At 37.9% G+C, this 14,893-nt stretch overlaps 1 protein-coding gene across 1 annotated transcript in view; it reads left to right on the top strand.

Moving 5' to 3' along the window:
• Positions 1-14,893, top strand: part of zfyve26 (zinc finger, FYVE domain containing 26) — a 109,393-nt gene that overhangs the window by 83,024 nt on the left and 11,476 nt on the right. Inside the window, 9 exon segments of the mRNA XM_069917086.1 lie at positions 626-762; positions 3,284-3,312; positions 3,402-3,517; positions 7,139-7,359; positions 7,698-7,845; positions 9,681-9,890; positions 13,319-13,540; positions 14,319-14,516; positions 14,605-14,810. Of these exon segments, the coding sequence (XP_069773187.1) occupies positions 626-762; positions 3,284-3,312; positions 3,402-3,517; positions 7,139-7,359; positions 7,698-7,845; positions 9,681-9,890; positions 13,319-13,540; positions 14,319-14,516; positions 14,605-14,810 (1,487 nt within the window).

The following is a 14,893-nucleotide window of genomic DNA, read 5'->3' as shown; positions in this document are numbered from 1 at the left end:
TTATGTTTTCATACTATATGGTTGATGAAGAAAACACCAGCATTAATTACCAATCACGAATTTGCCTCTAAGTGGCGAGCTGCTTTCTTGAGCTGCTGCCAATCTATGGTGCAGGGTACTCCCATACATTGTTAGGCACTGATTTCTCGGCTTTTTGGGGCCCACCCAATCTTGGGCATTGTGACCGAGACAAGTCTGATTAAGGTATATAAAATGAGAAGTGTGGATAGTGTGGTCAGTATCTTTGTGCCATTCTTGGGGATTCAGAAACCAGGTTTAAGGCAAGAGAAAGATCTGTTAAAGAGATTTGTTTTTATATAAGGTGGATTGATACCTGGAATTTGCTGTGAGGAGATGGTAGAATCTAACTACATTTACATAACTACAGACACTTGAATAAATAAGGCGCAGTGTTTTCAGCATTTTCTATCTTCAGATTTCCAGTATCTGCTTTAAAAAAAAATTTTTTTTGAGGTATATTTAGAGCAGTAATGTAAACAGAGAAAAAGAATCAAGTATTTGCGCTGCAAGCTGCAGTGAAATTTAAATGTGACTTTTATTAATAATGCTAAATCTTAAAGTGGCCTTTATCATTCTCTAACCTAAAGCTCTCTTTCTTGATTAGTTCAGTCGTCGACATCATTGCAGACGCTGTGGTCGTGTTGTTTGTCAGTCATGTTCATCAAAGAAAATGGTGGTTAAGGGCTGCAGGGAGAACCCAGCACGAGTTTGCGACCAATGTTATAATTACTATCATACAAAGTAAGCCCGAGATCACTATGGACTTAATTTTACTTATACCATCGTCAATATATATTGCGGCAGGAGGAATAACTGCTTAGTTTTGATATGCTGCTCTACTGTCTGATGTGCTTTGTTAAAATCTGAAAATCTGTTCTCGAATATAACACCAAATCAGTTACAGTGAATCAATATTTTAAAAGACTACTTGTAAAAATACTATGTTAACAGTTTATGGCATGGAAACAGGCCATGTCTGCCCTACAAGTCCATGCTGACTATTCTGGGCTGGTCCCATTTGCCTGCGTTTCGCCCATGGGTTAAATATGTAAAGAGTTAAATGTGCTTCTTTTTATGAAGACCATCACTGAACAACCATCTTTGGTTGGAGTATTTTAAGTTTCTAAAGTTAACTTTTCCAAGATAGTGGTTTTATGTGAGATCTGCTGCACTTATTTTTGGCATTTTTTTTCATTCCTTCACAATTAAATGTGCTATTTGTTCACGGCTGTCACAAGAAGAGATTGACAAGAAAGTCAAGGATGTTCTCAAATACTGAGAATCTCAAGACCAGGTGTCAGAAGCAATGAAAGGACAAAGTAAATAGTGGAAAGAGTGCGTTACTTCACAAATTAATTACTTTTGCTTGCCCTGCTAAGAATTTTCTGCCCCTTTGTTTTCTGGTTCATTTTGCAGAAATAGAGTGGAAGCAAGTCATTCTTGATCCCAAGGGACTACCTTCAAAAAATATTTGTTTTAGCCTGTTGGTGAATATACTGTTACATAGCAGAGAAAATCTGAAATTGTATAGCTAACCATGCTGTAAGATGTTCCATCTCAGACTATTTGTATTTTAGATTGAGAGGAGAGGGCATCAAGGAAACCATGCAAGTCAGGCAGAAGTTCAAGGGCTTGCAGTTAGTACATCTGATGGTTTCGTTGCAGGATAAGGAATGTTAAATTTTAATAGTATTGGCCGAAAGTGCAAGATCTTGCCTTTTACTTCTCAATACAATTAGTGCAGTTCATTTACTCTCGGAAGGATAATGGTTGGAGTAATTATCAAATTCAATGCCATAAAATAGGACAAGTTGTAAAAGAGTAGGAAGGTAGCTCATTTCTACCAATTAAAAGTTGTTGTCTACTTTTTGGGCATCAAGTTGAATCGATCTACCTGGTGAAGGACTCTCTGCTGTCTTCTCCTAGATTCTCATCTGTGCCTCTGTTTTGTACAGTTTATTTTAGGGCCAGGGAAGATCACTAAATCTGATCAAAATATACCTCTCAACTCTCCCATGCAGTTGTAAAAAGATGGATAGAAAGGTGCATTTCTCTTAGCTTGGGCATCTGCCCAAGAATGCATTTTCTTGCAGAATCTAGTCCATTTATGAGGGGCATTTGGTTAATAAGGGTCTCAGCTGTGGGGCTTCCGTCTTCTTGACAGCTGAAATATGGTACACCAAATTTTGTTTCCAGCCTGCATCCTTAATTCACTGCAAACCTTTGAACAGAATTTCACTGGTATATGCTGACAGAGCTGAGGTAACTGCTCAGTGCCATCTGGTCATAGCCCAGAGTTGTGGAAATGTGTAAAAGGATACTGCCTCCTCACTCGCCAAGAGCTCTCGAGGTTCTAATGTCTTTGTAGGTGCTTGACAGTGTTTATTGCAATGGGGCTGAGTTTATGGCTGGAGAAGTACACCATGTGAATTGGATACGGTACTGACAAATAATTGAATCAGGTTCAGTCCTCAGATTTATGTTATTGCCTTATTTTTATGCTGTCATTATAAATCTTGTGTCTGTATTTAGAAATAGATTTGCCATGCAGTACCTTGAATAATATGACAGTGAAAAGGCATCGTGATTCCTTCATCCATGATGGTCCAGTATTGAAGCTTTGCTGTTGGTTACTGATTTTTTAACTGGCTCAGTCTGGAGGTTAACATTACAGTTTGATACATTACACTGTTCAGTACCATGCATCTTGCTTAATTTTCTATTGCTTCCCCTGGTTGGGAGAATGCTCTCCTTAAATAGAAGTGTCATACACCGTACATTTGCAAGAACACTGAAGAACAAGTCTGCATTCAAGGTGCAATGTTTCTCCTGAGGTCATTATTCATCATGAATGGATTACGCAATATGTAGAAATTCTCTTTTGTGAATTTAGCTTATTGTTAAAAAAAGACATGGATTTTAAGTGCTTTACCATTTTAATACATCAGTTATTTTATATTTATTGTCGTACTGTAGAAGATCCCAATCTGAATTCATCAGAACGAACTGGCATTTGGATTTTTAGTGGTGTTTTTGTGCACTGAATATAATTTTTAAAAATTAATACTATGATGCATTATATTTTAAAAGTAAATGATCTTTATAAAACAAACCAAAATGTATAAAAATTATTTATTAATATATTGGACATATTAACATTTCTTAAATGGTTCTGTAAGAATCACTAAATGAAGTTTAAATTTTGGACTTTTTAAAATTCTGTGTTATTAATTTATAATTTTGTGTATTTTATTTTATTTAGAGGAAAAGAACAACTCGATGAGGGAGAAGGTGAGCAACCCTAAAATATTTATGACAATATTCTGATTTGTTTTCCTAGCTGCTTGATGGATGAGTACGACTCTGTTGTTGTGTCCTAGATGCCAGAAGTTGTGCTGATGCTTTACAGATGCCAAGGATGACAGAAGCATTTTGGACCCTCACTCTGAATGAGGAAGAGAATGAAAATGCGCGCAGTGAATTTTTCTATGAGCAGGTAAGAAGTGGAAACTTCTTGGCTTCCTATTCTTGTATCTTTATTTTTTTGTTGTTGCAGGACTGTTTAATGGTTAAAAGTTCTGTTTGATGGATATTTGATACAGTTACAACCATGACAAATTGTAAATTGATTCAGAATAAAATAAATAATGTGTTCTTCAAAGATATCTTGCAGACAATGTAAGCACTTCAGTGCCCATAACAAATATGTTTTGCAATGTGCTCCATTTATTGTGGTAAACATCCTGAATAAAACAATGTATTTGAGTAGTGGACATCTGAGCAATGAATGTTACTATTCTAGCTAGGTATTCAGATGACTTATGCTGATCCTTTCTCAATCCCACTTCTACAAGTTGAAATCAATAACTTAAGATCGTTAGAGGCTGCTTCCCATAAGCGCCCTCATTTCTTATTCATTATAGCATGGTGTGTTAATGCTAATAATGCTCCCAGAATGGACATTTTAAAAAAAATTTCCCGGAGGAAACCAACACAGACAAGGCAGAACCTACAAACTTACAAATAATAACTAATTCTACTCAGATTGTATACGAATTTCTTTCTTGGCAATACAGTATCGTTGCTAATTTCTCTCTCAAGACTTATTGGCTGTCATTTTTCAAATTTTGGATTTATTGTCCAATGGAATTTGTCAACTGTTGGTTGTATTACTTTACCTGGCTTTTTTTGTGATAAATGCTTAAAGTTTCTTCTTTTTTTTATATATTTAATTTCCCATTATTTATTCTTCAGTCTTACCTTCTGGGGACCACTTGTAGAATCTTATATGGTTTGCATTGATACATCTTACGAGTTTATGAAGTGAACTAGCTGCTGCTTTTGTGTGGTTCCTTCATGCCATATATGTACCCATAAATGTGGAAACTAATGCAGCATTAGTTCTGCTACTCTTTGCACAGATGCCACTTCTACTATTGAGTAACTTCATTACTTTTTATTTATTTCAGATTGCCAGTACCCACAGTTTTTTGCTTTTGTCTTGTTGTTTTGGATCATAAGCTTGTCAAAAAGATAGTACCACCAATATTATAGTATTCATTTGATACTACACTAAAATTCCAACCTAAATTACATGCCTAATTCTTGGAATCTGGTTTATATCTACAACCTTTTGAGTCAGGCATTTAAGTATTACCACTGAGCTGCATCTTAAAATGTATGATGGAATGCTTTTGAATATTGTTTCCTGAATAAAGAAATGATTAAAGTCCATATGTTGTAAGAAAAATTCCACACAAGGGTCTCCTGAAATAAACCAATGGATTAAGCAACATTAAATCATCCCAAATCTATGTACCAGTAAAAATTGTTGGTCTCTGTTTATATGCATCTCAACTGGGATAGCTGTCAGCACAATATAATTGCCTCAAGATCCAGTTGTAATTGTCTGTGGCTTCAGTTCCTGGTTACTGTTGAGATAAGCCCAGCTGACAGAGGTCCTAACAGACATCCTCAACATCTCACTGTAGTAGATCACTGATCCCGCAGTTTAAAAGCTAGCCATCATTCTGATGCCTAAGAAAGTGATGGTAACCAAACTAAAGTACTACCCCCAGTGGCACTGATGTCTATAGTTGTGAAATGCTTTGAGGGGCTGGTGATGGATCACATCAAAGCACACCTTTCAGTGACATTGGACCCATTCCAGTTTGCCTACTGTCTAAATTGGTCCACAGATGATGCAGTAGCCTTGGCCCTTCACTGCTTACTGACCCATCTGGAGGATAATGCCTCATACGCCAGGTTGTTGGTCATTGACTTTAGCATTTAACACGATAATACTTTAGAGGCTGGTAGATTAACTATCCTTGCTGTGACTCAACAACCCTCTCTGCAACTGGATTCTGGTTGTTTTGACAGAAAGACAACAGTCTTTCCGGGATAGTAGCAAAACCTCAAGCCCGATCGCGCTGAGCACTGGCGCACCTCAGGGCTGCGTGTTCAGCCCACGACTGTTCATGTTTGCTGACTCACAACAGCACTGCCAGGTTTAGTTCCAACAGAATCAGAAAATTTGTGGATGATAGAAGTAGTTCGCCTCGTAAGCAACAATGATGAGTCATGTTATGTGAAGGAGGTTGCCAGGCTTTTAAAATGGTGGGAGATCAACAACCCGAGTCTCAACGTTTACAAGTCAAAATAGATGATTGTGAACTTTACGAGGGTGAAGGTTGACCATTCTCCACTACACATCATGGAAAGAGTGAAGAGCCAACAGATCCTAGATTTGAAACACCACCTCATCAATCTAAAAGTTACAGCAATGCTTACACTTCCTAAGGTGGCTGAGGAGGGCAAGGGTACCGACCTCACTCTTAACAACCTTATGCAGGAGTACATTTGAGAGTGTCCTGTTTGGCTGCATCATTGTGTGATAGGGTAGCTGCAAAGTGTCAGTCTGGAAATCTCTACAGAGAATCGTTAAAACAGTCGAGCAGATCACTGGGGTCTTCTATTTCTTGATTATACAACATTTGTTGGGCACACTGTCTAGAGGGGACTCAAGGTATTATAGAAGACCTTTTCCATCCAGCACATGATTCAACCCACTCCCTTCAAAAAGAAGATATAGGAGCATCAAAATCAGAACTACCTGGCTTGGGGATAGCTTCTCACCAGAGGCTGCAAGACTGTTAAACAATATCCTGTAACCATGACAATCATCCAGATCTTTGATATTTATTTTGATTATTTGCGTGATCATTATGTATTATGTCTTTTTGTGTGGGCACCATGGTCTGGAGAGATGCTGTTTCATCATGTTGTCTATGTGCAGTCAGGTGACAGTGAACTTGAACTCACCTGAGATGAGATGTGAGCTTATTGTCATACACATAAGATAACAAGGTACAAATGCACCAGAATCCTTGCCTGTGGCTGCAACACAGGTACATGAGATATACCAACTACAATGGTATAAATTTAATTACCCCAATATGCCAAGGCAGATAAGAGATAATAAGTATAAAAAGATAGATAAATATTCAGTTAGTGCAAGAAAAAAAAAGCGATATTTCATTAGCGCATACAGATCTTTTTATTACAAATAATAACTGATTCTACTCAGATTGTATACGAATTTCTTTCTTGGCAATACAGTATCGTTGCTAATTCCTCTCTCAAGACTTATTGGGAACTCCCAGAGGAGTTCATGGCTAGGATTGAACAGGGAGGCTCAAGAGCCTAATAGCTATTGTGTGGTGGGGGGAGGGGGGGGGGAGGGGGACTTGTACTTGGAGGTGCTGGACTAAGCTTCTGTACCTCCTACCTGAAGGGGGCAGTGATAAGAGATTGAGACCAGGCCAGTACTGATCCTTTATGATGTTGGCTGCCTTCTTGAGGCAGCTCTTGCTTTTTGTTCAGTGTCTCTCTCGTATCCTGACCATCAATAATTTCTTCACAGTGAAAAAAAGGCACAAGTGATAGAAACAAAAAGAGAAGCTGAGGTTGAAATGATTTCAGTATGTTGCAGCTTGTTGCCTTGTTGCCAGCTGAAAAAGATTTGGGAATATGTTGAGCAATTAAGTGTAGAAGGAAATGTACAGAAATAAAGACAGTAAATCAAAATGTAAAAAATTGCTGTTGCATTTTTCAGGCTCCCAGTGCTTCTCTATGCATTGCCATACTGAATTTGCACAGTAAAAGTATGATGTGTGGCCATCAACTGATAGATAATTGCAACAAATTATCACATGCATTAACAAACCCAGAAGTGGATGCTGGCCTCTTAATAGACATCATGAAGCAACTCCTTTTCAGTGCTAAAATGATGTTTGTGAAAGCTGGAAGGAGCCAGGATTTGGCTCTTTGTGACAGGTAAGACCTGTAATTATTCTAGTACTATACCTGGAGACAAAAACTCTGCCTTTTTTTAAAAAAAAAATCGAAGGACACAGTTTATCTTTAACATCCACGATCTATTTCTTGTGCAGCAATTTATTTCAAAAATAAACTTTATTCGTGTTTCTGGATTATACATTTGTAGTTTTAGAGCTTGTATGACTCCTGCTGTTCCTGCATGAGTGTGGGAAAATATCTGTGGCATTCTAAAACCTCTGAGAAATTGAAATGAAATAAAACCTTAATGATGCTCTACATATCGTGGAGAAGTTCTTTTTCGCACGTGGTTTCATAATTTCTGTTACTTCATGCAGTTATATTAGCAAGGTGGATGTGGTGAAGATTTTAGTTGCTGCTAACTACCAGGATGTGCCTTCCCTTGAACAAATCCTTAAACCAACAGCCATTACAAGATTGAGAAATATACTTTTGGAAACTGAATATTACGCACTGGCAGTTGAGGTAAGTGAGAACTTTGATTTAGAAAGGACTATTTCTGCAATGAGAGATGCATTAAGTATCTGATATAGGAGTAATGGTGCAGCATTACTGAAGAACTTATAAATGGCCTTTCTGCATGACAAGGTTCTCGTAATAATATTTTAAAGCTTCAGATCTGGTCATTGACTTTATAATTGTATTATGGAAGCCAGTGTGCCTGCAACAAGATTTCCAGTCGTGACCATTTAATATATAGTACAACTCTGGTTATCCAACATTGGATTATCTGAAATCCTCTGTTATCTGAGATTTTTAGGGTCTGGAAGTGACATCTCCAAATATTTTTTTTCTGGATAATTGAGGATTTCAGAAATCTTCATTAATCCAAAAAATTTTGAAGCTGAAGTGACGCCATGTCGCCTCCGAAAAATTTTGGATAAATTGGGATGTCCAAGACTATCAGAAATCCTCAGTTACCTGAAAATGTTTGTCAGAACTGAACTGACATCGCAAATTGGAACAAAAAAATGGGATTTTGCAAAAACCTCTGAGTAGAATTTCAAGTTTTTGGTGTGGATTTATCTTACTTTGTTCAGCATTCTTTAGTGAGAATTAAAGTTTATTTCATGGTTATAAAGCCTACCCTTGAGGTTTGTTGTTGTTTAATCACTGTTACAAATGATTTGCTGTTGCTACTGGGCTGTTTTTAAAAAATGACCAGTTATCCCAAAAAAATCATTTATTTGAAATAGGCCCGGTCCCGACCATTTCTGATAATCAGAGTTGAGCTGCAGTTTGGTCAGTATTCTTTGGAATGATGTTGATCAAACATTTAAGCTGTTTGGGACTTGAGTTAGGAAAGTTCCAATTTAGAGTTGAGAAAGTTGCAATCTAAATGATCCTGTTAATGATATACAAACATTTGCCATAGGGAAAATTAATTCTTGACCTGAGCCTAATTTGCTATCTTGAATTTGTCAATACTGCTATAACCATATAACAATTACAGTATGGAAACAGGCCATCTCGGCCCTTCTAGTCCGCACCGATTTATGTGAAACTCCATTAATTCCACCTACCTGCTCCCTGCCCATAACCCTCCTACCCCCTCACATCCATGTCCTCCGAAACGATCTGGGAGCCTTCAGTGTTCAGTGCCGGAGGCCCTTCGGGAGTCTTTCTTGCCCTCAGCACTCGCCCGAATCCTAGTTCCCCCACTTGGTTCCCGGCCTCCAGCAGCCCACAACCACCGTTCGGGGCCCCAAACATTCCTTCCAATTGAAGCAACATTTCACTTTGCGCATCCAAGTTTAATTCTGCCCTTTGGCACTGTCTGTGTGGAGTTTGCTCATTCTCCCAGTTACTGGATGGGGTCTTGCCAAATATTTGGGTTTCTTCCCACATGCTGAAGAAGGTACAGCTACTGGGTTAATTGACTGCCGTAGATTGTCCTTTATTGTAGGTAAGTGGCAAAAATGAATCACAGTTGCAAATTAGCGTGTGAAAGAGGGAATAAATTGAGAGACTACAGTGGGGGAGAAAAGATGAGGGAAAATGGGGCTGATGAGATTACTCTTTTGAAACTAAGATGGATTCAACGTGTTGAATGGCTCAAAATGTAACTCAAGTTTCAGAATCTTTTATTTAGTAAACTTTCTGAAATTGCAACTATCTTGTGTTCCGTCCTTTTTTTAAGTTAGACCTTATGAGTAATATGTTGACAGACAGTATATTTTATTCTGGGAGTTCAATGTATTTTAAACATTTTAATTTTAGAAGTATTACTTGATTTCTCCCATTGCACTGTTTATATTGAGACACAAAGTTGATTGATGTCAATGGCTTGTATTTTTTAGGTTTCAACCAAGAGTGGCCTTGATCCAGGTGGAGTCTGGCATGCTTGGGGGTTAGCCTGCCTCAAAGTAGGGAACCTCTCCGGAGCTCGAGAAAAGTTCAGTCGCTGCTTAAAACCACCTTTTGACCAAAATCAGTTAACTCTTGGCTCTTCAGTCCTGCAAGAAATAGTACAGCACCTGGAGACGTCTGTGAAACCTGTTCTTTCCACGGTAATCTTTTCATTTTTCAGTTGGATTTATGAACGGTTGATCTGTTGGTGCATGTGTTTGTGTCATTCTAATGATTCTTTTGGTTTTCACAATTGCTCTGTCCTTCTAGATCTTTGCTATGACGTGTCATTTCATTTGGTTTATGATAGCTAAATACTTACTGTTTGAAACCTACTGGGGGTGTAGGTTAATTGGGTGTAAATTGGGCTACACGGACTTGAGGGCCAAAATGGCCTGTTACTGTGCTATATGTCTAATTTTTTTTTAATTTAAAAATATGAATCTGAAATATTAAAGATGCTGAAATACTGAGCAAGTCAGGTAGTATCTATAGAAATAGAAACAAGTAAGATGCTTGATCTAACCTGCTCCTCTCAAGCACTACCCTCCTCCCAACGCTACCTTCAACTTTAATAACCTCTTACGACACAGTGATTTAAATTGATCTTCAGGCTTTGTTGTTATAATGTACCTCCAGAGCAGAGTAGGTCCCCAAATGGTCATAGGTCAGGGACCCTATTAAAGGGAAAAAGGATGCCCTATATTCCACATTGCAAGCAATAAACCATTCAGTCAAATATCGCTAGTGGGGGTTCCTGAGGCCACGTCTCCAGATAGCTCTCTGCATCAATGAACTCATTTCTATTATTAGCTAACTTTTTGGATCAGAAACATTTTTTCAAAAGCCAGAACTGACTTAAAACATTGACTGTCCATGGACACTGGTTGAATTGCTGAGTGTTTGCAGTTTCTCATTGTGTGCTTAAGATCCCAACATCCATAATTGTTCTGTTTCACTACTTTTAAATTTCAGAATTATTTAAAAGTTTGAAAGACTTCAAATAATTAATTAAAATAAATATTCAATAGTAAATTATGTGCCAGGTAAGAGTCCTTAATTGAGTTTCTGATTTTGTTGTGGAGGGGTAGCAACTGTTCCTGAACCTGGTGGAACGAGTCTTGTGGCATCTATGCTTTTTTTTTCCTGATGGCAGCAGTGAACGCAGAACATGTCCTGGGTGGTGTGGATAATTGCTGTTTCCTGTTGCTCTCTGACAGCAGTGTTCCCTGTAGATTTTCCCTATGGTGGAGAGAGTTTTTCCTACCATGTACTGGGCTGTGTCATTCTATTACAGGGCTTTCCACTCAGAGATATTGGTGCCCCCATAACAGGCCATGATGCAGCAGGTAGCACACTTTCTACGACACATCTACAGAAGTTGGCCATGGCTTTTGGTGTCCTACCAAACCCCCACAAACTCCTAAGAAAGTAGAGCTGCTGACGTGCTTTCTTCACAATGATATTTGTGTGTTAGTGTGACTCCCAGGAATTTAAATGTGCTCACCCGCTCCATCTCGGATTTCCCCCAAATGATGACTGAATCGTACATCTTTGGTTTTCCCCTCTTGAATTCCACGTTCAAATTCTTGGTTCTGGTGATATTGAGTGCGAGATCATTGTTATTGCACCATTCAGCTCGTCAATTTCACTCGTGCATGTTGACTCATCGCCTCTGTTAGTACAAACCAACTTAACGTATTTGTGATAATATTGGTTACCAAAAATAAGAGAAGAATCCTAGGTCAGGGACCCTATTAAAGTGAAAAGGGTTGCCCTATATTCCACATTGCAAGCATTAAACTATTCAGTCAGATGTCAGACCTCCATCTCTTGAATCGCTGCCTGGATTGGGATGAGGCATAAGGTATCTGTCCACCAGTTTCAATTCCCACCGAAGCTAAACAACTTTATCAGGAAAGGTTGAATTAGATTTTTGTGCAGAGAAATTCTCAGTGAATAGGAATTTAGATATTCAAGTTAGAAATAAGCAAGCTGGACATGGGCAAGATTTTCCCTGAGTGTTGCTCAAAAAAATCATGGGCACCCACCAGGCCATATGTTACTTTAAAAGTTACTCACTTTATCTGAAGTTCTAATTGAAGATATTGCTCTATCTCATTTGTATAATCACAATCCTCTTACTCTGTGAACCAATAGTATGGGATATACCAGAGATGAGCGGGTTAGCCTATGAGGAAAGATTGAGTCATCTAGGACTGTACTTGCTGATGTTTAGAAGAATGAGAGGGGATTTTATAAAAATGTAAAAAAAATTATGAAAGACATAGATAATATAAAATTGATAAGTTGTTTCCATTTGGTGGGGGAGACTAGAACCAGGGGACATAACTTCAAGATTCAGGGTAGTAGATTTGGGATAGAGATGAGGAGGAACTGCTTTTCCCAGAGTGTGGTGAATCTACGGAATTTGCCACCCATTGAAGCAGTGGAGGCTATCTCAGTAAATATATTTCAGACACGTATGGATAGATTTTTACATAATAGGGGAATTAAGGGATTTTGGGAAAAGGTGGAGATGAGCCTATGATTAGATCAGCCATGATTTGAGTGACAGGGAAAGGTTGTGCAGACTGGGGCTTTTTTCTCTGGAGCGTAGAAGATTGAGGGGGGACTTAATAGAGGTGTTTAAGATTTTAAAAGGGACAGACAGTAAATGTGGATAGGCTTTTTCAATTAAGAGTGGGGGAGATTCAAACTAGAGGGCATGGTTTAAGGTTGAAGGGGGAGAATTATAAGGGGAACATGAGGGGAAATTTCTTTACGCAAGGGTGGTAGGGATGTGGAATGAGCTTCCGGCAGACGTGGTTGAGGCGGGATCATTGGTTACATTTAAGGAAAGACTGGATAGTTACATGGAGAGGAGAGGACTGGAGGGGTATGGACCGGGTGCTGGTCAGTGGGACTAGGAGGGTGGGGATTTGTTACGACATGGACTAGTAGGGCCGAACTGGCCTGTTCTGTTCTGTAAGTGGTTATATGGTTATATGATCTCATTGAATGGTGGTGCAGGCTTGACGGGCTGGGTGGCCGACTCCTCCTCCTATTTCTTATGATATTACTATTTGGGCACAATAACTGTGACCAACCAGATTGTTCTAATCAACATATCATGATTATATTTCAAACCTAGAGTTATTTTAATTTAGATTTATCATTTTTTTAAAAAAAGCAACAGATTTTTATTTCTGAGTAATCGAATATTAAATAGCCAAATAACATTTCTGAGAAAATATAGAACAATTTGCTTGGATCATTGATGTAAAGTCAGTTTATTAAAACATATTACTATTTAAAAGTTTGATTTTATAAGTCACTGTTGATGTCTTTAGCTTTAAAGATCAGACCTTTAACAAATTCTTTCAGTTTAGGAGAATGGCAGTTGTAGAACTGTTTCATGTATGATTTTAGCTTGTAAAAGAAGACAAAGCTTTATTTTCCTAATCATATGGTGGGAAAAAATTCTTGATCTTTTGTGTTCTTTTGATTAACTTTCAGGCAAGTTGCTCTAGTAACATCTTGTAAATTATTAAATCCTAATGACGTTGTCTTTTTATTTTTCGATAAGCAACAGGATGATGACATCCTTGCCTCTTTGAGAGACCTGGAAGCCATACTGAAGGTTGACGGTGTAGGCTTTGAAATTAAAGTGGATGGAAAAGTCAAGCAACATCCCTTTTATGGGGAGTGTCTGTTTTACTTGCAAACTTATGGCACCAATTTGGCCATTATTAATTTTTATATGAGACATAACTGCACAAGAGAAGCACTGCAGCATCTGCTGAATAAAGTAAGGCATTGTTTTTGAAGTCTTTTATAACATGCTAGTAATTTAGATAAAATTGCTTTGGTGCAGAAGGAGGTGGATGTGGGTTCAGATGCAGTAATTGATAGCCAAGGAAGAAAACAGGATGCAAGTTATTTCTTCCCTGCTTTTGTAGCTGGAGAACATGAGAATGTCTAAGAAAAAGGGAAGTTAATGAAATTTAGAAAGCAATTCTAATGTTTTTTAACATTAATTCTTTGAATTCTGGCTGATCAACTTTTGAACTAGATTATTTCTAAATCATACAGTTACTAACATTACCTGAAGTGCTAATCTACTTGGAATGGCAGTCAAATCTTGAGGTCATATGTGCATGATATGAACCAAATTCAATGGGGAATTCAAAAAAACTTCTTGCAATGTGGTTTGAATGTGAAGGAGGAGTCAAGACATGAGGGATAAAAGAATAGACTGATCTATGGATTAACAAAACATGGGTGGAAGAAGGTTCCTTTCCACTGTTGGTCGATCTGCTGATCTGATTGCCTTTTAATGTTTGTTTTAGGATTAAAAGAAAAGCATTAATGGAACAAATATTAAAAATCAAATATTTTTGTATTTATGTAATCAAATCTCAGAGATTGGTAGGTTGGAGTTTCAAGAGTGCATTTTTATTTTCAATTATTGAAAGGCCTGTTTTATTTTTTTCAGTTATTTTGGTGTGCAACTTGCTGTTTCTAACTGAACTTTTGATCAAAGTGTAGATTGTAATTTTGATTAATGTATACTTTGCCACTTTTAGGATTGTCCTGAAGAAGTATTCATCCAAGGAATTTTTATCCCGAGTTATAAAACTGGAAAACTGAATGCTTTAGAAAATCTGATGGAAGAATTAGATCCAAGCCTGGAGATATGGAGTCGCCACCTCATTGCATCTTGCAAACATCTGCAGAAACAGAATTTTTTCAACATTCTGTACGATCTGCAGTGTTTTATGAAGGTAAATGGAATTTTTGATTTGGTTGTAAATTTTTTTTCAAATGGATTTAAGCCTTGTAGACCCGTATTTTACAATGTTTTCATTTCAGGACTATATGCGAGCAGCTATGACTTGCATCCGGTTTTTCAGTCACAAAGCAGAATCGTACAGTGCATTGGTAGCTGAACAAGACTGGCTGGTAGAAGCCAAAAGTCACCTGAAAACCTATTTGCAGGAAGTATCCAACCGCAACGCAGCCAGAAAAAAAATGACCAGCTCTTTTCGTAAGAAAATGTCTGCAGCAGATGTCTCGAGGTACTGTATTTGCACAAGTTCTGTTGGACTAATAATTTGGTAATGAAAAAAGTGAAAATATTTTCTTTGTGCACATAAAGACC

This window comes from Narcine bancroftii, chromosome 2 (assembly GCF_036971445.1).
Source record: "Narcine bancroftii isolate sNarBan1 chromosome 2, sNarBan1.hap1, whole genome shotgun sequence".
In the NCBI taxonomy this organism is placed as follows: domain Eukaryota; kingdom Metazoa; phylum Chordata; class Chondrichthyes; order Torpediniformes; family Narcinidae; genus Narcine; species Narcine bancroftii.
The sequence above is the reverse complement of the archived record's forward strand: the minus strand, read 5'-3'. Positions and strand labels throughout refer to the sequence as shown.